This window comes from Camelus dromedarius, chromosome 9 (genome assembly GCF_036321535.1).
Source record: "Camelus dromedarius isolate mCamDro1 chromosome 9, mCamDro1.pat, whole genome shotgun sequence".
Taxonomy (NCBI): Eukaryota; Metazoa; Chordata; class Mammalia; order Artiodactyla; family Camelidae; genus Camelus; species Camelus dromedarius.
In genome coordinates, this window is record NC_087444.1 from 70,662,862 (window position 1) to 70,689,049 (window position 26,188).

Consider the following 26,188-nt stretch of genomic DNA (forward strand, 5'->3'; position numbering starts at 1 on the left):
GGTCTCGCGGGCTGCCTTACGCACGCGCCGCGGGCTGGGCGCGCGAGAACCGAGCGTGAGCGCCGGGCTGAGCATGCGCTGATGGAGATGGTTGGACGCAGCACGCATGCGGATTACGGAAGGGCGAAGGGAGGGCGTTGCGACTCCGCCTCAGTGCGCGTGCGCTTCGCTGGAGGTATGAGTGGGCGCACAGAAAAGAGGAAGAGGGGGCGACCCGGGAAATTCGAGGTTCGAGTCCCACCTTCTCAGTGGTGTTGGCGGGATGCGGTCGGGTGGGGCGGCAGGGAGGAATTTCAGTGTCCTGGGCTGAGTAAGTGGTGAATGAGTCAGACCTGGCGTATGCGCTGGAAGATGTCCCGGTCTGTGGAGGGAGACAGCTAGGGGATCAAATCACTTCGGGAAGGGCGAAGGTCTGGTTAGACCTTGAAGGGCAGGGCGAGGGAACCCCAGGAGAAAGGTCCAGACTGACTAGGACTCATGGAGTTCCACCGGGGTGGGAGGTGAGGCAGCTGAGATGGGCAGGTCAGATCTTGAATGCATGTGAGACGCGGAGTGGTCCCTACGACCACGTAAGTCTCTCAGGGGCCGCGGTGGAGGAGGGATCCAGTACAAAGAGTCGAGATTCAAACGCCTGCGGGCGGATCCCTGAGCGCGCCAAAAACGAAAGGCCAGAGCACCGCCCGCGGAGAGCGCATGCGCAGGCCGAAGGGCTTCGCGACTTTTTACCTGGAGCGGGTGGTTGGTTGCCAGGGGGAACGACAGATTGTTCAAGAGAAGAGAGGAGTATAAATATATTCATAGATACGTGAGTGGGGAGTTTCCCGTTTTTAATTTGAAATCTTAGTAGTTTTTTTTTTTCGGGGTGAGGGGAGGTAATTAGGCTTATGTTATTTATTTTATAATAGAGGTACTGGGGATTGAACCTAGGACCTCGTGCTTGCTAAGCACTCACTCTACCACTGAGCTACACCCCTCCCCAGTAAAGTCTTAAAAGTTATATTTGAGCACAGAATGCATGTACATTCTGACAAAGTTAAAGCAGCCAATGGGGTACATGATAAAAGTAAGTCTCCACTCTGGTTTCCATATTCCTCCATTCCTAGAGCACCAGTTCCCAGTTTCCTGTGAGCTGCTGTTACAGCAAAGCATTGGAGTTGAGAGCTTGAGCCTGGGTTCCCATAAATGGTGGGGGACCTTGGCCAAGTTCCTTAACCCTCTCTGCCTCTAGGTCCCTGTTTTTTTGGAGGGGTGGGTAGCGGGGAGGTAATTAGGTTTACTTATTTTTCTTTTTATTAGAGGTATTGGGGATTGAACCCAGGACCTTGTGCATGCAAGCATGCTCTCTACCACTTGAGCTATACCCTGCTCCTTGGGTTCCTGTTTCTGAAATGGAGATGTGGGGCACCGGCTGATGATACTGGCAGAGTTAAATGGGTGAAAGTGCCTCGAAGAGCGCCTGGTAGCACTACGTGCTGTCATTTTGTAGTTTACGAGGATAATGATAGTGATTGAATCTGAATCGCCCCCTCCCCTCCAGGCCTCATCCCTGCTACCATTTTCTCAGCACAGGTACCAAGTGGAACCATATCTCCAGGCTGTCACAGGCTGAGTGAAAACAACCACCAGATAGACTAAGTTAAGAGTCCTGTTGTTTATGGATTCTCCAGAAGACTGGGTGTTTGGTGGAGATATACATGACAAGCTACCTTAGTGTTGTTTCTGTCAGTGTCCCTTTTAAGCATCTTCATTTGTTAGCTCGTATCGTTTTCTTACTTGAATTTCTCAACCCCATGTTACCCTCCACGCCAATTTCACATATGGGCAACCCTCAGAGGTGGAACTTTGACTTAAGGGAAAAGGAAGGACTTGGCGTTGGACCACAGGCCCACTGAATACTAGGTTCTGGCTTACGTACCTCACTCCAACCTTCTCCCCTCCTCATTTAACAGATGCAGAAAATGAATCTGAAAGAGAAGAAGGGCTTACTGAAGTCCCCATAGCCAGGAAGCATCAGGGCCTGGATTCAAACCCAAGCCTGCCTGCCTCTAGGGTGAGCCCACAGTTTTTCCCTGGCAACAGGCAGCCTGCCTAGCGGTGAGTCAGTGGTGCAATCAAACACCCAGAGAGCTGCCTTTTCTCTTATATAGTGAGATGGAATGCTGTTGTGTGAATGTACTTTATTTAATCACTTCCTACTGATAAACATTTAGGCTGTTTCTGAACTTTTGTTCTTGTGAACATTTGCCACAATTAATATGCTTGTACATCTGATTGCATGTATATGATAGTATTGTCATTAGAATATCTTACTTGAAGTAGAGTTGCTGACTCAAAGGGTGCATGCACTGGGAATTTTAAGAGCCATTGCCCAGTGACCTATTCATTCCTCAGTTCACTTCTCTGTCCATTTCTTTCATTTATTTGTATATACTGAGTGAATTATGGAACTCCAGTCATCTGCCAGGCATGGCTGTCAGCTGGAGATCCTATAGTGAATAGGACAGAGTATCTGTCCTTTAGGAACAATTATCGTAGTGGGGCAGCTGATGCCAGGTAAAAGATGCTTGAAAGGAAAAATCAGGATAAAGGAATTGGAAGTGATGGAGGTCACAGAGAGTGACAGGTCTGTCAGGGAAGGCTGCTCTAAAAAGGTGACATCTGAATAGAGGCCTGAAAGACTGTAAGGAAATGAGCTTCATGAAGATGCTGAAGAACAGTAAGTAGAAAGACCACGAAGCAGGAGTGAACCTGGGTGTTCTTGGAATATTGAGGTGACCAGAGTGGCTGGAGCAGAGTGGAAGAGGATTATTTAGAGATAGAGCTGTAGAGAGGGCCAGGTTGCATGGGGTTCTTATGGGCCATGGTAAGGGCTTTTGAATTTACTTTCAAGTGTAACAGGAAGCCTTTGGAGGGCTGTGAACAAGGACCAGGATGTTGTGATGTATGTTTTATAAAGACTTCCCTTGTGAACATGAAAAAGTAATAACAGGTTGCATGTGGGGGTGAAAGTTATAGGTCAGTGTGGATCAGAACCATGAGGAAGACTTCTAAAGACTTACATTTTTGAACCATGTGACTGTCACCTATGCACATAAAAGCTAAAGCGGTCCTGGCTGCCATGAGGAGAGTAGGATGCAGCTGGGCAGGCCTGGAAGCAGAAGATGAGGAAGCTGCTGTCCCTGCCCGGACGAGAAATGATGGTGACTCAGGAAGAGGGTTGTGTGAGAGGAAGCATGAATCAGGGATGACTTGAAAGTTATCCTGAAGGTTTGGGCCCCACCAAGTGCATGAAGAGTGATACTTTCTTTTGTTTTAATTAATTTTTTATTGACATATAGTTGATTTACAATATTGTGTTAGTTTCTGGTGTACAGCAAAGTGATTCAGTGATACACACACACACACACACACATATATATATACTCTTTCAGATTCTTTTCCATTATGGTTTATTACAGAATATTGGGTATAGTTCCCTGTGCTCTACAGTAGGACCTTGTTTCGGAGTGATGCTTTTTACCAAGTTGGGGAGGAGTAGTCTTGATGGGAAACTGACAAGCTTTGAACTTCTTAACTTTGAGGTGCACGTAGGACATCAGTTAAGTGGTTGCAGTTGGGAGAAGCCAGGGTTTGTAGATACAGAATTTTTACTGCCTTTTCATTATGAAATTTTGAAAACATATATAAAAACATATAAAATTATTTTTAAAAATGTACCATAAAACCTTTGTGTATACTTGGTATGTGTTTGGTCTAAAGAACTCCTACCTACCCACCACCCAGTATGGACAGTCATCTACATTTTACTTGTTTCTTCTATTTCCTTCTGGTACATACATATAAGCACATTTTTTCCTTTAGTTTCTTTCCTAATTTTTTAAGCATTTAGGCAAATTGCAGCTGTCCTGCCATTTTATCAGTAACTATACAAGTATGCTATTTGAGGGGGTTGTTAATATATAGATGGTATTTAAAGCCTTGGGATTTGCTGAAACCATCCAGACTGAGGGGCTGTAAAGAGCAGAGACTGGGCCCTGGGCCTCTCACATTTAGGAATCAGGGAAAGGACCAGCATTCTGGACAGAGGCTAACAGGGAGCAGGAACATTAGGACAAGCGATGACCTGGGGCCAGGGGAACAAAGGGTTCCAAAAAGATGGTGATCAACTAGGGAGCAGCAGGTGGGGAGGGCAGAACTCAGTGGTAGAGTGGGTGCTTAGCATGCACCAGGTCCTGGATTCAATCCCCAGTCCATCCATTAAAAATAAATAAATAAACCTAATCCCCCCCCCAAAAAAAAATTAAAAAACAAGAAAACAAGCAAAACCTAAGGGGCAGAGTTACGGGCAGTAGCTGGAGGTGGACATGGTGTCTGCCATGAAGAAAACATGGCTGTCTTATCCCCGTGTCACTGTGTTATGGAAATGTTTCAATATCATAATACAGATTTTATAAGGAAAAGTTTATGGGTACTTATTTTTCCTTAGCTTTTTACTGGTGAGGTATAACTTAAATGTGGCAAAATACAGAAAAGGCACAGATCTTAAGGGTACCGGTCAATGAATTTTTATAAATATATATACTTGTGTAACCACTATCCAAGTCAAGATACAGACCATTTCCAGCACCCCAGCAATTTCTCTTGGGCCCTTTCCCTGTCAACTCCCCCACTCCAGAAGCAACCACTGGTCTGATTCTGGTCACTGTGGTGAGTTGTGCCTGATCTTGAACTTTATATATATGAAATCTTACAGCAGGTCTTCTGTGTTGTCTGCCTTCTTTAGCTCTTTGGTCTGTAAGAGTCTTCCCTTTTGCTGAACGTAACAGGAGTTAGTTCTATAGAAACTTTGAAAGGATTTCCACACACTGATTATTTTGCAATATCTAAAATAAAGCCTCTGAATATGAATTCCAGATGTTTTGCAGTTTGGTGACTCATAGGGAGCTTTAAGGATAATGGAGGATATAAAGTGCTTCATGTCCCAGTGGCGTGTTTTTAAGATGAGAGGGATGACAGCACGTTTGTGTGCTGATGGAAGTAAGAGCGGGGAAATGGACAAGAGAGGAGACTCAGGACCTGGGTCCTCAAGAAGATAAGAGAAAGTGCAGACGGGGTACAGGTGGAGACGGGGTTGGACCTGAATAGAAGGAGGGCCAGCTCATCCTGGTAAAAGAAAAGAAAGTGTTACCATTTGACATCCCCTCCAAATTATAAAAACCACTCTCTTGTCTTTATATGTTGGAACTATTCCACACAGCATCAATGCTCAGAACAGGTCCCTGGCGTGCAGTCTGGTGTTGATGGAGATGATATGGCTTCCATTATGGATCACAGTGAAGAACTGGCCAAACACTGGCGATGTTTGTTCTATGTGGGTGAGGCAAAATGGATGCGAGAGTGGTGTGCAGTTACAGCGAGGAGTCTTTGGGAAGGAACAGGAGTCCTGGGGCAGGAGCAGCTGTGATACTGTCATTTGTAATAAATATGTACTTAGTCTTTGTCCTGGAGTCTGGCACAGAGCTCCCAAAACTGTCGGAACTTCCTGTGATGAGAACAGATGCCAGAGTCTTTTGTTATGTTAATGAGGTGGCTTTTGGAAAGCACCTAGGTAACCTAAGGATGGCTGGTTGCCAGGGGACCCGACCATGTGATTAGAGGGTTGAGACTCCTAGTCCTGCACCTCAGCCTCCAGGGAGGGCGGAGGGGTTGGAGGGCAAATCAAGGGCCAATGGTCAATGATATAATCAATCATGACTATATAATGGAGCCTCCATAAAAAACTCAAAAGCATGGAGTTTGGAGAGCTTTCAGGTTGGTTGAACGTGTGATTTGGAGAGAGAGGTACCTGGAGAGGGTATGAAAGCTCCCTGCCCCTTCCCTGTACCTTACCCTAGGCATCTCTTCCCTAAAGTAGTTCCTGAGTTACTTCTTTTCATAATAAACCAATAATCTAGTAAGTAAATAGTGTCTCTTGGTTCTGTGAGCCACTCATCAAACCCAGTTGCTGGAACCTCTGATCTGTAGTCAGTTGGTCAGAAGCACAGGTGACAACCTGGATTTGCAATTGGCATCTGAAGGGGGGAGGGTTGGGGGAGTCCTGTAAGACCAAGCCCTTAAGCCATGGATTCTGATGCTGTCTCCAGGCAGTGTCAGGGTTAAGTTGAATTGTGGTGTCTGAGAATTGCTTGGTGTGGGGAAAAACCTCACACACTGGAATTGGGTGCAGAATCCTGAGCAGCCAGGACAGGGAGGCTGGAGGAGGGCTGGAGCCAGAGCCTGGAGAGCCCCTGCTCTGCTACCCCCCACCCCCAGCCACAGGTGAGGCCTGTGGGTGTATTCACACTATCCCGTAGTGAAAACAAATGCATACCTGGCTGGTCCCAAGAAGCAGGTACCAGGTGTGCAGCACGGTTCTTTCAAAGTTGGGCAGAAGGAGTCAAGATGGGAGGGACGTGAGAGTTTTCGGGACCAGAAACGTCAAGCTGGAGCTGTGTGGTGGCTACTTGGGTGAATGCATTTGTAAAAATCAACTAAGCCTACACTTAAAATTTGTGTACTTTATATAAAATCAGTCTCAATGAAAGAGAAAGTGACTTAAGCCTAGGAGCTAGACTTTGACAGAAGGGCAGGTGGGAGCCATGGAAAGGTTTTGAGCAAGAGAAGGGCCCAGTCGTGTCTGGGGCCATGTAGCAGGGGAGAGGGGGTTGTATGTGTGGGAGAGGCCCTGCCCTGAGCCTGGGCTCCTGACTGCCTCTCTAAGCCTGGTAAGCCCCAGGCCTCTCTGGACCCACTTTTCTCCACCCAGTTCTCTTCTGGGAGAGGAGGCAAGACAGAAGGAGGAGAGAGAAATGGCCAAAATCACTGTGAGACAGAGTCCCTCAAGGACGGAGCCCTCCGACTCATGCCTACAGCCCCCACCCCTGGTGCAGGGCCTTCAAGAAGTGCCAGTTGGTTGAGGGGATAGCAAAGGTTGAGGGGTGGGGATCAGGACCCATGCCCCACAGTGGAGAATGGGGGCAGGGAGGTGAATCTGGATCCGAGATAATTCAGAACAGGAGCTCTCTTGCATGTGCCCTTAGTCACTTAGGCAAAGCCCCCTCTAACCAGTTCCCATCTCAGCGAAACTAACGTGGCAGGTGATGAGCCTCTGGCCATCCCAGGTGGTCAGCGTGTTCATTCAGTGCTATTCACCGAGGCTCTGCATACGCCAGGCCCTTGACATTGAAGACATGATAAAGAACAAAAATGAAAATCTTGGATGTAATGATCTCCGAGTGTCTGAATGGGCAGCTGGCTAAGTGCTGGGGCGCTCCAGAGCCAGGCTGCCGGGATCAGATCCCAGCTCCCCCGGCTCTTTCTTGTGGTTTTGGGCAGGTTTCTTAATTTCTGTGTCTCAGTTTCTTCATCTGTCAAATGGGACCAGTAATACCCACCTTACCTCCTTTTGCAGAGGTTCTGTGAGATCATTTATATAAAGGACTTAACATGGGGCTTGGTGCAGTAAATATTCTTGTGATAGAGGCAGGTTCATGGGGCTCTGGGAGCTTCAGAGAGGGCCTCCTGGAGGAGGGGATGTCTAAGCTAAGACCCAAAGGAGAAGTAGGAAGGAGTTCACCAGCTGAAGCAGAGTAGACTAGGAAGGGAATGAGTCTGCAGGGGATCTGGCAACACTGAGGAGGCCTTACTGCAGGGGGAGGGTGTTGGAAATATCTTTGGAGGGCCTGTCTAGTTCCCGTTGACTCTCCCCCCCAGATAGGCTGGCGGCCAGAGGAAGGGCAATCAGTGGGAGTGGGTGGCATAAGCCCCAGTTTAGCTCTGGGGGCTGAGGGGCAAGGCTGGCTGTGGACCTGCAGGGAAATCCAAAGATAGCTCAGCAGGGGATGACTGGCAGCCTGGGCTTCCCCACAAATCAAAGGAAGTGAGGATGAGTCAGCCTCTCAAAATGGAACTAAGTGGCGGTGGGAAGGGAGACCTAGGTCTGGGGTCCAAGGCCACTCTGCCTGTGACTCACCTCAAGTAGGGCAGAGAAGGCGGGCTCAGGAGCAGAATGAGATGGGTGTGAATCTGGGCCCTGCAGCCCAGATTCTCTCTCTGTCTCTCTCTTTTTTTTAAAATTATTTTAATTTTTCTTACTTTTTTCTGGCCCTACTCTTGAAACCTCAGTTCCTGTGTCTGTACAGTGGGATGGAGTGGGGCAGGGAGTGGGGGTGGTGATTTATAAAAAGAGAGCGCAGAGCTGGGCATACAATAGACCTCCCCTTTTCCTGTCTGAGTCCCGGCAGATACGAAAGGAGTATATGGGATGGTCTGGGGTTCCTGTTAAGTCTCCTGATGGGTGAGTTGTCGTCTAGGTTCTGGTGGATATGAGTAGAGGGAAAAAGGCAGCAGAGAAAAGAAAAAGGGCCGCCATGCATTCCTTGTGTCTGAAAATCAATAGCATAATAAAAACAATTAAGTATCTCACTTCGATTTGCTTCTTACTAAATGCCTGACCTCCCCGCTGCCCCGCTGTGCCACTCCTGGTTTTAATCTTCACAGCAGTCCCATGGGGAGGTTGGCTTCATCTTACAAGTGAGGCAAAATGTTCAGAGAGGTGAAGCCACTTGCCCAAAGTCACACAGCCAGTGGATGGCAGAGCCAGGATTTGGACTGTGATCTGTCTAAATTGGAAGCCCTTGCTCTTAACCTCAGATCTGGGCGAGGCAGGGGGCTGGTGTTGAGGACTCACTAGCCTGCAGACCTGGGAGGGCACTTCTGGAGGCCTCTGTTCTATAGATGAGGAAACAGGTTAAGAGAGGGCAAGGGCCTTTCAGTGGCCGATCTACTTGTTTGGAGTGTGGTTATGTTTAGAAAGAAACAGTAACTTCTGACTTTAACATTTATTACAAATAATGCACCCTCCACCCCCCAGTCCACCTTATCCAGACAGGTAATTCTCTGCTGCTCTGGAAAAATGGTGTCCTCCTCGCTCTCCCACCAGGGGACGCTGCCTCCCACCTCATCCCAGCCTCAGGCCTGGTTCCTTTGGCTCTGCCGGCCAGTGGGTGACTGAGGCAGCCCAGGATCCTGGACGCCCCCACTCCCCTCCTCCTCTGGGACCCAGGAGTCCCAGCTCCCAGGCAACTCCACGTCTCACTGAAAGCAGGTGGTCGTCTGTAGCAGCGGACTGAGGGTGTTTTTGTCGAGGGTATTGGGGTAGGGGTGACCATTTTCCCATTTGGGGCCTCGGTGGGGGTTGGGCCATGGCCTCCCTCCTTCAGCCAGTGTCCCCTCCAGCAGCCAGCAGCAAGTCAGCCCACCCCAAGGTGGGGCCCCCTTAGATCCTCACACTTGAGGTGCTTTCTGCCTGGGGCTGCGTCAGGAGTAGCAGGGAAAATGTCCTTGACCTCAGTCCTGGGGAAAGTAGTCTGGTTCTTCCTCCGTGGGTCCTGGGGAGACACAGAGAAATGGCTAGACAGGCAGGCCAGACACCAGAGGGAGGGCCAGAGCAGGGGCACTGAAGTAGAGACAGACAGGAACCAGTGGGTGGAGGAGGAGGGTAGGTGGTCTTGATACCAAGAGACAAGGGTGTGGATGGGCACTTGGGCAGAGCCAGAGAACATGTCCAGGGACAGGCAGAGACAGAGACCAAGCAAAGAGAGAGGGAGAGGGTACTGATGGTCAGCGGAGGGCAGAAGGAATGTCTGCTTCTTTTGCTGCCAGTTCAGCCCGGAACTTGGAGTCCTTTCCTCCAGACAGAGCCAGAGCAGAAGAGAAAGAGTGGCCGGATCCCCATCTCCCACACCCTTAGCCACGTGAGGTGCCAGCCACAGGCATCCTTCCTCCAGGATGCTCTCCTGCCCAAGTCCCAGCCCCCTCACCAGCTACGTGGCCTCCTGGCTTGGTTCTGGAAGCTGCCGGGGCCCCAGGGCCGCACTAAGCAGCTCGGTCAGGGTGTCCAGCCTCCCTGCCAGCAGGTCAATCCGCTTCTCCAGGGCCTGGTGTGAGCTGCTCAGACCCAGCTGCAGGTCACACAGGATCATGTGCATCTGGGCAGGGAGAGGTCGGAGGGATCAGGGGGCTGGGGAAGGTGCCCTCCCGCCCTGTGGGGTGAGGCAGCAGAACCAGCATTGACTAAACCCTTACAGGCTCTTGGGGATTATGCCCAATAAAAGCAGTTACCATTCCTGCCACATCCCAGCCACCTGGCCCAGTGCTTCTCATATATAGTTTAAAATCCTCCTAGAAGTGAGGGGAGCGAGAATCTTGTTTCCATTTTTAACTGCTGAGGAAACAGGCCTGGAGCTGTTAAAGGACACGCCCAAGGCAGCACCTAGAATAGGGAGGCCCTGGGACGTAGTAGGTGCTCACTTAAATCTTTGTAGCCTTGATGACCTCCTGGCTTCACAATCCACACAATCCGTGTCCCCTGCCTTCTCAAACTAGGATTCACAGCTTCATCCTTGAGGGTGTGCGAGCTTTCTATAAGAACTCTTAACTTCCGTGTTTTGGGCCGGATGGATAGCCTTGGAAATCAGGACCTGCCAATTCCGGCACATCTAGGCCACCACTGCCTCACGGAGGCCTGCCGTGCAGTTCAGGGGCCGGCATCTGGGACTGTGTTTACCATGGCACAGGTGCCAGGGGCCACTGTTTGAATTGTCGCGGACTAGTGAGAAAAAAACAAAGGCTACCGGATTAGCAAGAGGTTCAGTGAGCCAAGCTGTGGGGCCACAGGGCAGGGTGCTGACGTCACCACCTCCTCCTAGCACTTCAGAGTCAAGTGGTCCCAGCAGGGAGGGCCAGCTGACTCACATCTTGGCCAGGCAAGGGTGCCCAGGATAGGAGCACCCAGGGCCTGGGGCCCCGTCTTCACAGTAGCAGCACAGATTGAGTTTTCCCGAAACAGTGTCACCCTTTTGTGTGTCGGGGCTGTTAATTTTCATTTTATTGCTTTGCCCTTTATGTTTGAACTTGGTTTGTCAATTTGCTTTGGTTTTATTGTTGTACAAGAGTTGTAGTTGAAAGGAATTTTTGTATCCGCCTAGTGCAAATAATTTAACATCAAACACTGGAGTTCTTTGTACAAGTTCTTTTAAGTTTGGAGGAAGCTGCATCTTACAGGAGGAACTCTGTTGCATCATTCACTCACTCATTCACTTATTCATTCAACCACAAACCTTTATTGCCTGTGTGTGCCAGTGGTCCCTATTCCCAGGCCAGATTTCCTTACCAGCTGCCCCTAACCTCCCTCTTCCAGACCCCCATTCAGGGGATCCTGGTACCTTGGAGATGTCCACCATGGCATTCACTTGTTCCCGGAGCTTTCTGTGTTTCAGCCGCACCTGGCGGAACCTGTAGGACAAGGAAATGGGGGATCAGAAGTGGCCCTAGCTCAGGGGTGAAGTGAGGGGAGGAGAGACCCACGGAGAAAAGTACAAAGAGGAAGAGCCAGAGAACTGAAGGGATGGGAGAGGGTGGCTGCACCTGTGAGCCTACCTCCCAGGTAGAGGCCCAGGCATCCAGTCCCCCAGGCCCTCTGAGACATGCAAACTGAACTGTCACAGACACACAGAGTCAGTGTGAGGTCCAGGTGGGCCCGCACGTGGGCATCCCAACCTGGGCACTCATTCCTGCTCGGACACACAAGCTGTGCATAGAGGAGGAGACACGGACACAGATGCACACGGCATGCACACACAGGCCCTCACGTGTTGATGGCAGCCAGCAGCCTGCGCTGGTGCCTGCGGGCAGGTCTGGAGTCCTTCCTGCGCGTGTGTTTGTAGAACATCCAGGACTCTTGAAGCACCCGGGCGGCTGACTCCTTCATCTGGGGGTGGGCGGCACAGTGTTGATGGAGATGGACCCCTGGGGCTCTGGGAAGACAGGGCGGGGGTGGGGCCTCCCGAGACTGAGGGAGGGGTGTGCCCTGGGCGCTGAGCCTCACCTCTTTGGCATACTGGATGTCCATCATGAAGTTGTGCACATGCTTCTCTGCCTTATTAAACTCCAGCTTCCGGGCCACCACAGCCACCAGCAGGGCCGTGCAGCAGACCCCCTGTGGGCACAGCAGAGCAGTAGGGCTCTGTGGGCAGCCATGTGCCACCAACTCTCTCCCCTTGAGCCCTCCCCACAGCCACAGATGCAGGCATGACCACCGCTAGTTGACAGATAAGCATACAGGCCTAGAGAGAACCAGGGTCTCACAGCTCCGACAAGCAGAGCCAGGATCCTAAATTACATGTCTGGGGTCCAACCCCTGGGTGTGGCTTTTACACCATTAGACTGGCCTCTTTTGTTAAGAGTGTGATTGGAGATAGGAGAGAAGGGCTGGTTTTGAGTGAGGGGCCGAGCTCTGGCTCCTGTGGGACCCCCTCCTCCCCACAGCCCAGCCGGCCATCAGGTCACCAAGGGTGTCCCTCCCCCTCCTTCCCACTTCCACAGCCTCTGCCCTGCTCTTGCTGTGTCCTTTCCCTCCTGGACATTCTTTAGCCTCCTCCTTATCCCACCCAAACCCCGGGGAGATCTAATACCCAATTATGACCCTGCCCCCGTCACATTAATCTCCTAGGCTCCAACTGTCGCAAACTTCATAGAGAGGCTTTTAAGGCCTTCCAAGGTCTAGGCTGCTCTTGCTTCTCTGCCCAGCCTCCCTCCCAGGCAACTCAGCCTCAGCATCATTCTTTCTCACCTGCCTGAGCACCTTGGTCTGAACAGTCACTCTTTTCCCTTCCTTTTCCCAAGGCCTCTGGTCCTTCAAGGCCCCATCAAATCCCATTGCTCTATAGCACCTGTTCACTCTCCCTGGAGCTGGAATCGGTCTTTGTAGCCTTCCTCCACCCTATGTGTTTCCGCTTTGGACCATCAGAACTGGCTTGTCATTTACCAGTTACCAACATTGGCTTGGGGACTGCCTCGGTTCCAAGTCCAGCTCTGCGCAAGTTATCTAATCTTGAGTTTCTTATCTGTAAAATGGACACACCCTCACACTATTACTCCGAGGATTCCATAAATTAACACCTGGAAAGTCGTCAGAGCAGGGACTGCACAGAGTCTGTGTCCAATAAAAGTTAGCCATTATTACTATTATTATTATTATTGTTATTGTTATTATTTTGAAGCTGGGGAAGGTAGCCATTATTATTCCGTTGTGCCATGGAACCTCTGGGCCAGGAGTGGGCTGTGGGCTCTAGTGCAAGTCACTTTCTCTGTCTCTGTCTCAGTTTCTCCTTTTCAAATGAGACAGGAGGTCCCAGGCAGCCCTGAGGGTCCCTGACCCTTTGGGAGTGTTGTGCTGGCTGAGCCTCTGCCCCACTTCCTAGTTGGAAAGGCTCACCAGTTGGTGGCGAGGGGGAGTTGTCACATTTCCCTGCCACCCCATCCAGCACCTGTGGACCCAGGGCTGGAAGATTCAGCATGTCCTTCCTGGGCTGACAACAGGGCTGGGGGAGGGCAGCTTGAATCCCTGAGGGTGAGGGGAGCCAGATCTCATGGGGATATGAAGGCCAAGGCATTGGGGGCTGGGTACTGGAGGGGGATAGAGGCTGGGTGGGGGGAACTGGAGGCCTGGGTCTCTGAAGGAAAGGGAGTGGTTGTCTAGATTTGGGAGGAGGCTTGAGTCTGGGGCTTGGGGAGCCTCTGCCTCATCCTTGAGGACACAGGAGCTGGGGTAGGGATAGCTGGATGCTTGGAACCAGTTACGATAACAGTGTCAACCATCCCTACCCCCTGACCCATTTATGGAGCATTTCCTATGTGTTTTAGACCCTTTACATGGTTTAATTCATTTAATATTCTCAGGAAGCCCATGAGGAGGACAGTGGTATCAGCAGCCCTGGTTTTATAGATGAGGAAGCTGAGGCCCAGAAAGGTTATATGGCTGACTCCCAGCTAGGAAGTGGCAGGAGCAGGATTTGGACCCAGGCAGCCTGCCCGCACAGGCTGCTTTTGATGATTGGACTCAGTCGCCCTAATGGAGGCTGGGAGACTGGGTTCCTGGATGTTGGAGGAGCCTAGACCTAAGAAACCAGGTTCTTGAGTGATTGAGAGGGCAAGTGGCGGGGGAGACAAGACACCCACGCCTTAATGGAGCTCTGCACTGGATTCCTGGATCCTGGGAGGAAACAGGGCTGGGAAGTCAGGGGCCTTTGTTCCTGAGGAGGATGACGGCTGGGGTCCTAGGTTCTGGAGAGAGCAAGGACTTTGGGGGTGGATTCTTGGGTTTTCAAGGGAAACAGGGCTGGCTGGTGTCTGTGTCCTGGACTCGGAACAGGACTGTAGGGACAGACACCCAAGTTTCTCAGGGATGTCCCTGAGTGCCTTTGTTGGCTCCATGGTTTCCTGGGGCCCAGGGTATGAGCAGTTTGGGATAAGGGTAGGGTCCCTGAACAGGTAAACTCACCATGACCCCAGTGCAGAGGCAGACAATCTTGCCCCAAATGGTACCCGGCACCACGTCCCCATAGCCGATGGTCAGGAATGTGATGGGGATGAGCCACAGTGTGTCTGAAAGGTGTCCGGTGGCATTAACAGTCTGCCTGTGGGGAAGGGGTGGGGGTTAGTTCTTAAACGCCACCCCAGGGGTTTCTGTGATGTTTGATACCGTTCTTATTAACATGTACCCACTGTCCCAAGAAGCATTCAGAGAAAAAGCCAGTAAGAACTGGGCTTTGGCGCCTGGCTTCCTCTTTGCTGTGAGATTTGAACCTGGATCCGGCCAATTCCTAAGCCTGTTTGGTTTTAGCTAGGCTACCAGGGCTGCCAGGCATGTGATTGAGGGGGTTTAGAGGGGGCCACTTGTCAGACTGGCAGGAAGCTACATGACCCCGAGGAAAGGGCACCTTTTTCTAACTTCTCAAAAACTCCCAGATCCCTGATATGACCTGGAGACGTCCCTATCAGGACTAGAAAGGTGGGACTCTCAAAAGGCTTGGCAGGACTCTACCCCCTTTCCCCCTCATTTCATAGAAAGGGACATTTTAGGCAGTCATGGAAGGGATTGAAAATTAGGATTTGTCTAACTCTGACCCACAGTTAGACCAAAGCAGGGAAAGCACCATTCATCAGCGCCCCAGATACCTCAGACCCACTGAATTAGTGTCTGGAGGTGGAGTTGAATCTTCACTAAGCCCCACCCCCCTCATCCCAAAGTACATTCCAGTTTGAGGACTTCTGTCTTGGGATTTAGAAATTTGACTTCCTCCCCATCCTCCCATTTTTCAGCTGAGAGAATTAGCAGGAGGATCACTTACAGATCCTGACTGATTTCCCCACTGAGAGAACCGAGATCTGTAAGATGAATGAGATTAAAAGCTTGAAAGATTAGAATAGCCAGGGAGATTTTAAAGACGGTGGAATTTGACACCCATTTTACAGAGGCTCAGAGAGAAGAGATCTAAGGGCAGATCTTCTCATTCACCACCTCCCCTCAAGAATCCTTTATCAAATGTACTAAAGTAGAAGTTCTCAGACTTGAGACAGCATCAGAATCAACTGTTAAAACAGATTGCTGGGCCCCTCCCACCAAGAGTCTTGGATTCCATAGATCTGGATGGGGGCCTGGGAATTTGGATATGCAACCAGTTCCCAAGTGATGCTGCTGGTCCTGGAACTACACTTTGAGAACCACTGGCCAAGACTACCCCTGATTTCTTTACCTGTAAGATAAATGGAGGCCCTGAAAAGGTACAGGCCCAGCACCAGGTCAAAGTCTAGCAGGCAGCCTGGAATTCCATACCAATTCCCTGCAGGGCAGTCCCTTCCAGAGCAGCCCCCGGGTCACCCAGAGTGCCTACGGTGCATCTGTGCTAATTCGGAAAAGGTGTCCGGTTCTTCAGTGCAGATGCAGCCCTTGGCCAGGCCCCAGCGCCTAGCTTTGGAGACTGAACAGATGCCTGGAAACCTAAGGTAGGAGAGGTTTGAAAGCAGGAAGGGCAGGGCTTCCTGGGGTCTGTGTGTGTCTGGGGAGACTGGAGGCTGCAGGTGGAGGAAAGGGTCTGGGGCTGGCCTGTGGTGTCCTCCCACCCCAGTGGGTGAGAGTATGGACAGATAGCTTTCCCCAAGTGGCTCCTCCAGATGCTCCAGGTACCCTCACTCCACACCCTCCAGCACCCTCACCTCTCGGCCACCGACAGCACCCAGGCGGTGGTGAGCCAGAGGCCAAGCGTGAGGCAGAGCAGTAGGCGGCCGGGGTGCGTGTTCATGTACAGCTTGGCCACGAACCAGTGGCGGAAGCGGACCTGGTTGAGCGCGCCAATGCTGCGGTAGGAGGCGTTGAGCAGGACGCCGCTGCGCAGGAGCACGGCGCGGGGCACGAGGTAAAGGCGCAGCAGCATGACCAGTGACAGCACTGCCTCCCCCTGGCCCAGGAAGCCGGGCCAGGACTGCGGGACCGCTGTCTGCTGGGACCTGGAACGCAGCATGCACGGCGGGCCACTCCCAGGCACCGGGTGCAGCCCGCATACCACCAGCTCCAGCACGATCTGCGCCACCTGCCGCCCGGTCAGCGCCACACGCCAGTCCCGGAGCCCGTTATCCGTCATGAACAACTGCGGGGAGGGGGCGGACGGAGAGGAGAAGGGGTCACACGAAGGTCAGGTGCTCGCTCCCCAGCCTGCACTGGAAGATAACGGGGGTGTGCCTGCTAGGCACGAGAGGGGATAGAGCAAGGCCAGGGCATGGGGCTGGGGAGGGTGGGGAAGGAGCAGGGCAGGACCGAAGGAAGACATCTCTCCACCTTCTCCCCTGTCCTAGGTTTAACCCACTTCCAGAGCTTACAGCCCAGGAACACTTATTGAGTGCCTACCGTGTGCCAACATTGTTCTATATACCGAGGATGTGGGCGAACAGAACAGAAACCCTGCCTCCCTGGAGCTTACGTTCCACATCCATGGAGCCATGTCCTGCTCCTTTTTGGGGGGACACTATAGTAACTGCAGTCATCCCAGTAGCAAAAACAATAGTTAGCATGTATGGGGCACTTTGGAGGTACTAGGCATTGCTCCATCCCTTTTATGGGTTGTGACTGCACACAAGTCAGTGAGGTTGAAAGTATCCTTATCCCCATTTTATAGATGTGGAAACTGAGGTCCAGGGCTCAAATAACTGCTATTAATGATAATGTGTACTTATTGAGCGCCACTTGTGTGCCAGGCACTGCAAGGGGCACTACCTCACATGGCCAATAACCCGCATTTTATACCCAAAGGTATGGGGGAAAGAAGGGCAGGCAATGTGATTGGGGATGTGGGGGATGGGATGAGAGGGGAAAGGGTAGAGAGCTGAGTGTCCAGTGAGGCATGAGATAGGAGGCAGGATATGGGTGGGAAGGGCTCCTGGGTTTGGGGGTGGGTTATTGGGAGCTCAGGTGTAGGGAAGGACCTGTGGGCACACAACTAGGATCTTGGGTTGCTTGGGACTGGAATAGGTGAGGACTCAAGGATGCAGAAGGAAGATCTGGGAGGCTGCGCCCTGCCTGAGTCTGCCTGAGGGCAGGAACTCTCAGCATCTACAGGAGTGCAAGGTGAGACCAAGGGCAGCAGGTGGAGAAAGGTCAGAGCTGCTCCAGGTGGCTCTGTCTGTCTGTCAGTGGTTCATCCCCTCCGGGTGGATGAGGGTGTGGATGCATTGCAGGGTGGAGGAAGCACATTACTCAGCCCAGGAGGTGGAAAGTGTGAGCCAACAGGGTGTGGTGGGGGCAGGGGGGAGCAAGGAAGGGACTCAGGGGCTGGGCCTGCCCTACCTGGACCTCTTTGGCGTGAAAGGCCGCAATAAGGCATAGGAGCAACAACGTGGAAATGCTGATCATACATTTAACCAGGAACAGGTAGACCGCCCACTGTCGGGAGGGAGAGAAAAAGGGGTAAGATCCTAGGTCAGTTCCCTCTACCTGCCTCCCAAACCCACATCCCTTCTCAATCCCCAATTTCCTAGTTTCTTAATCCCCAACCCAGTTCCTCCCAATGTCTCAGGTCTGGGGACGTCTCAAAACCATCATCTGGTCCTCAAGGAGAGCACCCTCTTCTTTCCCACTGGGACAGCCCTGGCCTAGATGCCAGTATCCACCCTCCTCCTCAGCTCTTCTAGGACTACACGCCTGAGGAAAGGCCTTGAAACGCACATTCCTTCTTAAATCCCCATACCCTTCCCCGTCAAAAGTAATTCCTCAGTTTGTGTGTGTGTGTGTGTGTGTGTGTGTGAAGGGGTGTCTAGAAACAGACGTTTAGTCTCTAAAGAGCGCCCCGCCCCTTCCCTTCCCACTCAACTGGTTTCTGCCCTAGAGAGCAACTTCAAGTCCCCCTGAATCCCCCCCACCCAATCCCTGAGGAGCTTAGGAACTTATCACCCAATCCCCAAGGAATGAGTGACACCCTCCACTGCCCTCATCCAGGGAGCTGGGTCCCTGAGACCCGAGCCTAGCTCTGAGAAGGGCCCCCCAGTCCTGCCCTGTGCATCTCCTCTCCACCTGCCCCCTCAACCTACCTCCTGCCCTCCCTCCTGGCTCTAAGCCCAGGACAGATCTGGCCGGAAGCACATGGCCTCCAGAAACCACGGGAAGTTTTTTTTCCCTCTCTTTGTGTAACAATAACTTAGAGGAATCTAGAATTCTTGAGCGAAAGATTTAGAGGAGACTGGGGCTGCTGGATTCCCTAGGAGGTGTTGTGGGGGGGGTTCCTGCCTGGGAGGTGGTCTGGGGACGAAGGGGCCACCTAGGCTCCCACACGGAGCTCAGCACCTGTTTCTCCTAAAAGGCTGCCAGCTCCCCTCGCCTGGCCAGCCTCTGCAGGGGAAGAGGGCCAGTTTCCTGCCCCAGGGAGCCTACCCCCCCTCCCTGAACAATGGTCCTCTCTTGTCCTTAGCCCTCCCCCCCCTTTCATCCTTCCATGGCTCCGCAGTTACCTATCTTCTTTGTTTTGTCCCAAACAACACCCCACTAGACACAACCCCCTCCCCACTCCCCAATCCACTTCTCTGGTGGTCCTATCTCCTTTCCAGTTCCTCTTGCCCCAGATCCTAGACCCCTTTCTCTGTGGCTGTACCACTCTGTCTCTCACTGCATCTGTGTCTTGGTCTCTCTCTGTCTTTGTCTCTCTGTGTATCTCTGTCTCTCTCAGTCTCTGCCTCTGTCCCTCTCTCCATCCTCCCCTTTTCCCCAACCCCTGCTGATATCCCCGTCATGTTCCCCTGCATCCGTGGGATTTGGCACCTGCCTCTGCCCCTGTCCCTCCCCTCTGGTGAGCAGGTGCCTGGATCTCAGCAAAATGAGCCATTAGATTGCGATGGAGGTGGAGAGAGGACATGGATGTTGTCAAGGCTGTCACAGAAAGGGGGCTGAGGAAGCATGTATTTCAACCCTTACCCCCAGTTTCCAGTTGGGGAAACTGAGGCTCAGAGAGCTGCAGCAGATTTCAGAGTCCCACTGCTGGACGGAGGCAGCAGCCTGGCAGGTGGTGGAGGGAAGGCAGCCATGGGAGGTGAGAGGGCCAGGGGCCAGGGTGGCGAAAGAAAGACCACCCCACCCCCCATCCTTCCCATCAGCCAAAGCTCTGTCCTCACCTCCCCTGCTGGCGGGGCACTGAAGCATGGGAGCGGTGGGTCGGCCCAGCCATGGGCTTCCTGTTGGCAAGGGCTTTAGCGGCCCCGCCCCCTCAGTGCCCGCTGCCCTCGCCTGGCTACCCAGCCAGAGGAAGCCAGCCTGCCCTGACCCTCCGTGTGGCTTCCGGTCACTTCCAAGCTGTCTTCCTGTCCCACCTGCAAATTTCAGCCTGAGCCTTGTCCCCAGGAATCCCCCAACTCAGTCCTCAAATCAGTGTGCCCCAACCAGCCCAATTCCTGGTCCCTTACCCCAGACAGATCCCCAACCCCTCCTTTCCTGTTGAGTAATTCTGTCCTGTCCTTAAGCCGCCAATTTTGACCTGGGTCCTTCATCTGCCCCCATTGCTGCCTGGACTGGGGCTGAAATGTGCTGGGAGCCTGCTCAAACCTGTCCTGGGGCCCCATCTGTTCTTTCCTTCCCCACTCACACTAGCCTCAAAGTCAGTCCCTCTTCCCCTAAAGATACTCTAAGCCTCCTTCAAACTCAGGAGTCAGGACCCCCCCAGCCCCTCCTCCCCTGGGACCCAGGAGTCCAGGCTACTATAAACCTACCTCTCCCTTATTTCCCAGCCTGTAGATTCTGGGGAAGCTGAGCTGCTTAATGATAGAGAAAGGGGAGTGGGAGGTGGGGGCTGGTTGTTTTCCATTTCCCATCCCCACTCCAGCCAGTTCTTTGGTTTCTGCCCTTTGCTTTTGAGATACTGGGTAAACGTTAGAGTTTAGATAAGGACCAAGGAACTGCTGCCTACTGGAAGAACTTAATCTCTCTTCTCACCACCCCCTTCCCTGAACCTGGGGTTACTGCTCCACTAATCTGTTCTTGGGAATCTCCAGTATCTTATCAGCCAACCCTGGTCTGCAGGGGTCCTGGACCTCCAACTGTCTAATTGCAGTACCTTTAAGACTGACACTCTGTGACCCCTATTCCCTTCCTTTTGCAGAGAGGGCTGCAAACATTTACCTCCCTAGGTCCCAAGAGTCCAACCCATAGCCTCCTCCACTCTCAGACCCAGGAGTCTTGGTCTCCAGCCCCTCCTCCCTCAGACCCCAGAATCCCAGTCCCCAGCTCCTCCTCCCTCAGACTCAGCAGTCTCAGGCCCCAGCCTCCACTCACCGAGCACCCCCCAAACCATAACATCTCCGCGTGCAGGACCATGAGTCCGATGCCGATTCCTGCCAGTGCCAGTGCCCAGCCGGCCAGCCGCTTCTCCTGCTCCAGCAGGCGTTTTCGCCGCCGCAGGGCCCCCAGGCCCGGCACCAGCTCCCCGCCCATGGCCCCCGGGGTCTTGGGGCTCAGCCAGCTTCCTGCCCAGGGTCCCGCACCTCGCAGCACGCAAAGGGCAGCCACTGTGGCTTGCAGGTCCCTGGCCTGCACTGCTCTCTTGCTCTGGACTCTTGCTTTGAGGCACAGCAAAGCCTGTGCCCTCTGGGGGGTGGTGACTGCTGGGCAGGGCGGGGAGGTGCTGGGGAGGCCCCTGGGCAGAACGGAGGCTCCCCAACCCTCCCTCTCAGACTAAGGAGGGGCTGGGGTGTGTCTTGGGGCCGAGCAAGGAAGAGGCGTGCGTTCACGTGGATGAAGACACACACTGACACACAATGGGCTTTGTCACACAACCGTCTGCAGCGTGTAATACACACCTACACTCAGGCCACACCCAGACACCACGCGACACTGGGTGATACACTCTCACACACAGCGTGGCCGGAGACAGAACCTAACACCCATGAGCACACAACACAACCTACACTGGGTGACTCACAACTCCCGGCAAGCTCTGAAACCCACAGCCACACCCAGACACCACACACATGGTGTGACACACGCCAGCACTTGCCGAGGCAGTCAGCGCCCCGTGGCACACATGGCCACCCAAATACTGTCCACACACAGGCACACACGTTGCAATCAAAGTTGGCACAACCTCCTCGGACACAAATGGCCACACTGAGACGCCACACAGGGTGATGCCAATTCATAGCTACACAGAAACAACAGATACCATGTGTTCCACAAACACACAATCTGTATTGACCTAGCAGTATCCAAATGCCACATGCAACATATCTTTGTGAACAGGGCACTCATAGCACCTAGATGTCACACTCCCGTGGAATGATAACCAACAGGTGCAAACATACAATTAAAGACACACCCCTGGCAGCCTCCAATCACTCAGCATGTAGAGGAACACACAGACGTACTTCATGGCACACGGTGACTCCAGCACATGTGTTCATAAAATGATTCACAACACACATGGATTCACCTCGACACACCATATACCCGGCGCACAACACCATTCAAATACACAGTCAGAGAGCAGGATGCATGTAGGGACCTACAGGCTTAGTGACACACAGAAACCCCAGTAGCACTTGCCCCATGTAAGACATTCTGATCTACTTTGATGCATCACGTGGCACAACCCAGAATGGTGCCCCACGGGGCCAGGCACAAGCTACACGGACCCCGATGCCCAAGAGCAATGTGCACAGAGTAAATCAGGCACCGTCGCCTCAGACTGACAACACATACCGCACCTACACACGGCCTGGGACACCACACACTCCGACACGGGTGGCCACACAAACACAACATATACAGAGTAATATGCAAAGACAAAATGACGCAGAACACATTGATACAGTCTTGCCAGCACAGCCTTTCACAAACACCACGTGTCACACGAATCAGCAGATGCGACCCAGTGACACAGCCGACACTTAGAGCTGCATCAGCACCACACATTGCATCAGGAGACACCCTCTGGTACAGTGAGATCCATAGCCCTGCAAACACAACACTCCAAGTGTGGGTACTTGGGCTGTGTTCTTGGCAGGGAAAGGAGCAGCCCCTGACATGGACAGGTACCTCAAAGGAGACACAGGTCACATCCCTGAGTGATACACAGCTTTACACACACGATGCCATAAAGAGACACAATACACACTGACAGGCAGGAAAGCAAATACTATGCAGAGTGATGCCTGGTGACTCCCAGAAGTCACAGCGACACAGCGTGTGACCACATGCAGCAGCACAGAAGTCACATACGGACCCGTACACACCATACACCTGGACACAGATCAAAACCGTCTTACAGCAATGCACAGGGACCCACTGGCGCAGTGACACAAAACTCCTCGCATGGTGTCACCGGTGGCCCTCTGGACACCACTCTTGGGGGAACACACGGATGTAACTCCTCTCCCCTCCCGTGTCATATGTCATGCAGGAACGTGGACCCGCCAGCCACAGCGCAATGAGACACACAGAGGCATGCCTGGCATCACACCAACCCAACCCACACAGACACACCCAGAGACACCAAACCGCACACATAGACCCACCCAGTGACAAAAACAACCTATGCTGGGGCCCCGCCCCATGGCGCAAATGTGATTCCCACTCGGGGTGAGATGCGGTAGTGGGAGAGTGATGGAGACACTCCTGGACGTCGCTCGCATATCTGCTGGAGAAGATGCCGCCCATCTGTCTCTCCCTCTCTCTGTGCCTCTCTCCTTCCTCTCACCTTCTCGGGGCCTCACCCCAGTCTTTCCTGCTCTGGAAGCCTCTGGGTTCGTCCTTGTCTCTGACCCTGTCTGTCTTCCTCTCCTTTATGCCTTTGTCTCCCTCGGTCTGTTCTGGCTCTGTCTCTAAGTATCTCTCTGTCTGTTTGTGTCCGTTTCTCTCTCTGGCTCTGCCTCTCTTTGTGCCTCTCTGGCTCTCAGCAACTCTTGTCTCTATCTCTGCTTTTCTATTTCATTCTCTCTCCTTGGCACTGACTCTGCCCCCTTGTCCCTCTCTGTGTTCCTCGCTCTCTGTCTCTGTGCTCCCGTCTCTGTCGCTCGCTCTCTGATTCTATCTCCATCTCTGTGCTCTCTTTTCTATCTCATTCTCTCTGTCTCTAGTGCTTCGTATCTGCATCTCTTGTTGATTCTAGGTCTTTCTCTCTCTGTCGGTGACGCGGTTTCTCTGTCTTGCTCTCTCCCTGCCTCTAGGTCTCCCTTTGGGCCTCTCTCTGTCTCTCTCTTTGAGAGTCTCTAAGCTGACCTCGGCCTCCGTTTCCCTCTCCTGTTCACCAGCACAGCTGGGGGACAGCCTAGCCCCTTCCAGTCGCGCTCCAGCCTCGCTCAGGTGTCAAGGACCGGAGACGCAGAGAGTGCAGCTGCCTGAGAGGGTCAGCAGCCACAGAACAAGACCACCAGCCGCAGGCCCTCCACAGCCTCTGTGCTTCAGTGCAGGCAACTGTGAAAAACTGACCCAGACAGAAGAGAGAGGGAAACTTTGAGTTCTGTAGCCAGAGGGGAGGGAGGGAGGGAGACAGACAGAGGAGGTGGGGGAAGAGGTGAAGGAGAGAGAGAAAATTTTTAAAAATCTCAAAAGAGACAGAGATAGAAGAAACCCAGAGGTAAAGAGAAAGCAGGAGTCAGAATGAAGACATGGAAGTTAGAGCAGAGGGAAATTTTGTCTCCAAAGAGATCATGACTAAAAGAGAAAAACAGAGTGAAGGCTGGGTGTGGGAGACGCCAGGGTGGGCAGCAATGGGGTCGCAGTGGGAAGGGCACCTGCCTCCAAAGGGAAGTTCTGGGCTGTGTGGGTCAGTTGGTTGGACATGCGGCTCCAGAGCCAGCTCCCTCCAGCCCAGAGAGGGTGACTCAGGGCCCCAGCGCTTCCTGTGACTCAGTCTTGGTCTCAATCCTGGAGTAGGGAGTGGAGGGGGAGAGGGGTCTCTGGAAAAGAGGGAGGGGGGACCACCAGGGGACCCCTGTGCCGAGAGGAGGGGGTGGGGCAGCTGAATGGGACTTTGAGGGGAGGAGGGGCTGTGGGCCTGGACTCTTGGGTCTGAGGCATAAGGGGCTGAATCCCCTATTCCTGGTCCAGGAAGACTAGAAGAACTGATTCCAAAGTCCCTAAGACTTTTCCTTGGCTTCGTCCCAGCTGCCCCACCTTCATCCCAGCCCCATCTCCGGGCCTGGAAATGTCCCAGATGCCTTGGGGCCCAGCCGGAAGGGGCCAAAGACAAAGAGTTGTTTAACTAGGCAGGGTGGCGGAGGGGTGAAGAGGGTGTCTCAGACGGAAAGGTCACTCATGGCCCAGGGTTGTTCAGGGAAAGGCGTGGCTCAGCCCCTGGAGGAAGACATCCTGAAAGTCTGAGGTCTGTGGCAGCAAATCCTCCACCGCTGTTTTTTGGATTTAGCCGTTTGGAGGCTTCAGGGCATTGGGGTACTGCCACCTGGTGGTGTCTTTGGAACTGCAGGCTCTCTGCTTGTGTAGCCTCGTTTCTGGCGGGCATTGATGGAGCGTCAGGTACTGCTTTAAGCGTTGGGGATACAGTCTTAACAGATAAAACCCCTGCTCCCATGGAGCTGTCAGGCTAAAGGATGGAGACTTTGTGGCTCTGTCAATCTCTCCCTTTTGCTTTTCTCTCTGTGAGTCTTTCCTTCTCTTTCTGTATCTCACTGGCCTTACTTCTTAGTTTCTGTCTCCCTGGTCTTTGTCTCCAAGTGCATGCTTGTTTTTACTTTCTCTTTGTATCTCCATGTTCCCCACCAATTAAAAATTATGTATTTTATTAGGTTAAATTTATATATATTTTGGGGGGAGGGTATAGCTCAGTGGTAGAGTGCCTGCTTAGCATGCACAAGGCCCTGGGTTCAATCCCCAGTATCTCCATTAAAAAAAATAAATGAAAAAAAGAAAGAAAAATATATATGTATAGCTCTATCACAATCTGGGTGTCTAGAGACTTTGGGTCAGTTGAGTCAAGCCTTAGTGTGACCATGGCCACTGACTTTATATTTTTGTGTGGAACATAACACATGTTCAGCCTGATTTAGAGACAGACCTAAGTTCATGTCCAGCTCTGCTATCCCTATGTGCCCTGTGAAACCTGTCAAATGGGGATGCTTGTATTCTGTTTCACAGGGTTGTTTGAGGATTAGGTGAGGTGGAATATCTGGATCCCTCAGCACAGGACCTGGCATATGTAAGCACTTGTGGTACATTGTCTCCCAAGCTGGTTCCAGTAATTCCTCCTCTCTGTGCCAATGTGTGGCTTCTCCAACCAACAGGTAGGCTCTTTGTTCCTTCTCCTTCAATCTGGCTGGCTTTTGGATTGTTCTGACTAATAGGTTGTGGCAGAAATGCTGCTGGGCCAGTTCCCATTCCAGTTCTTAAGAGATCTAGAAGCTTTTGCTTTTGTTCTCTTCAAACTCTAAGACTGCCATGCTGTGAGGAAGCCCGACTGGTCGCATGGAGAGGCCTTGCAGAGGAGGATCAAAGCATCCTGGCCAAAAGCCCCAGTCCAGCCCCAACTGAATTCAGCTGCTTGAGTGACCTCTGAAGAGACCAGAAGAAGTGCCCAGTCAACCCTCAGAATCCTGAGAAATAATACACAATAGTAACAATAAGTTATCATACTCATCTGTTCACTTTTATGTTTTATTAAAAGTTTCCATAATAAAAGTATATATGAATGAATAGCTAATGGAATAGATAGTAGAAATTGCACTTTCTAAATTGCAGCTAGTATCATTTTGCTTCTCTCTTTTTGCCTCTTAGTCTTTCTTGACTCTTTCAGTCTCTGCTTGTCTTTCATATTTTCCTATCACT

The 26,188-nt window shown here is 52.2% G+C and overlaps 1 protein-coding gene and 1 long non-coding RNA gene across 2 annotated transcripts; one reads left to right on the forward strand and one right to left on the reverse strand.

Annotated features, from left to right (window-relative positions):
• The first annotated feature begins 47 nt into the window (after positions 1-47).
• On the forward strand, positions 48-25,966 carry LOC116154918 (uncharacterized). Its single transcript, XR_004138982.2, has 4 exons — positions 48-228; positions 1,950-2,094; positions 25,502-25,647; positions 25,796-25,966. It is a non-coding gene; the product is annotated as an uncharacterized LOC116154918 (long non-coding RNA).
• On the reverse strand, positions 8,865-22,926 carry KCNN4 (potassium calcium-activated channel subfamily N member 4). Its single transcript, XM_010981477.3, has 9 exons — positions 20,687-22,926; positions 17,720-17,815; positions 16,096-16,526; positions 14,381-14,516; positions 11,927-12,037; positions 11,691-11,809; positions 11,265-11,334; positions 9,861-10,028; positions 8,865-9,428 (listed from the first exon to the last, which is right to left on the reverse strand). The coding sequence occupies exons 1-8, from the start codon at positions 20,843-20,845 to the stop codon at positions 9,864-9,866; spliced, it is 1,287 nt and encodes a 428-aa protein (XP_010979779.3). The 5' UTR covers positions 20,846-22,926; the 3' UTR covers positions 8,865-9,428; positions 9,861-9,863.
• Positions 25,967-26,188: the final 222 nt, after the last annotated feature.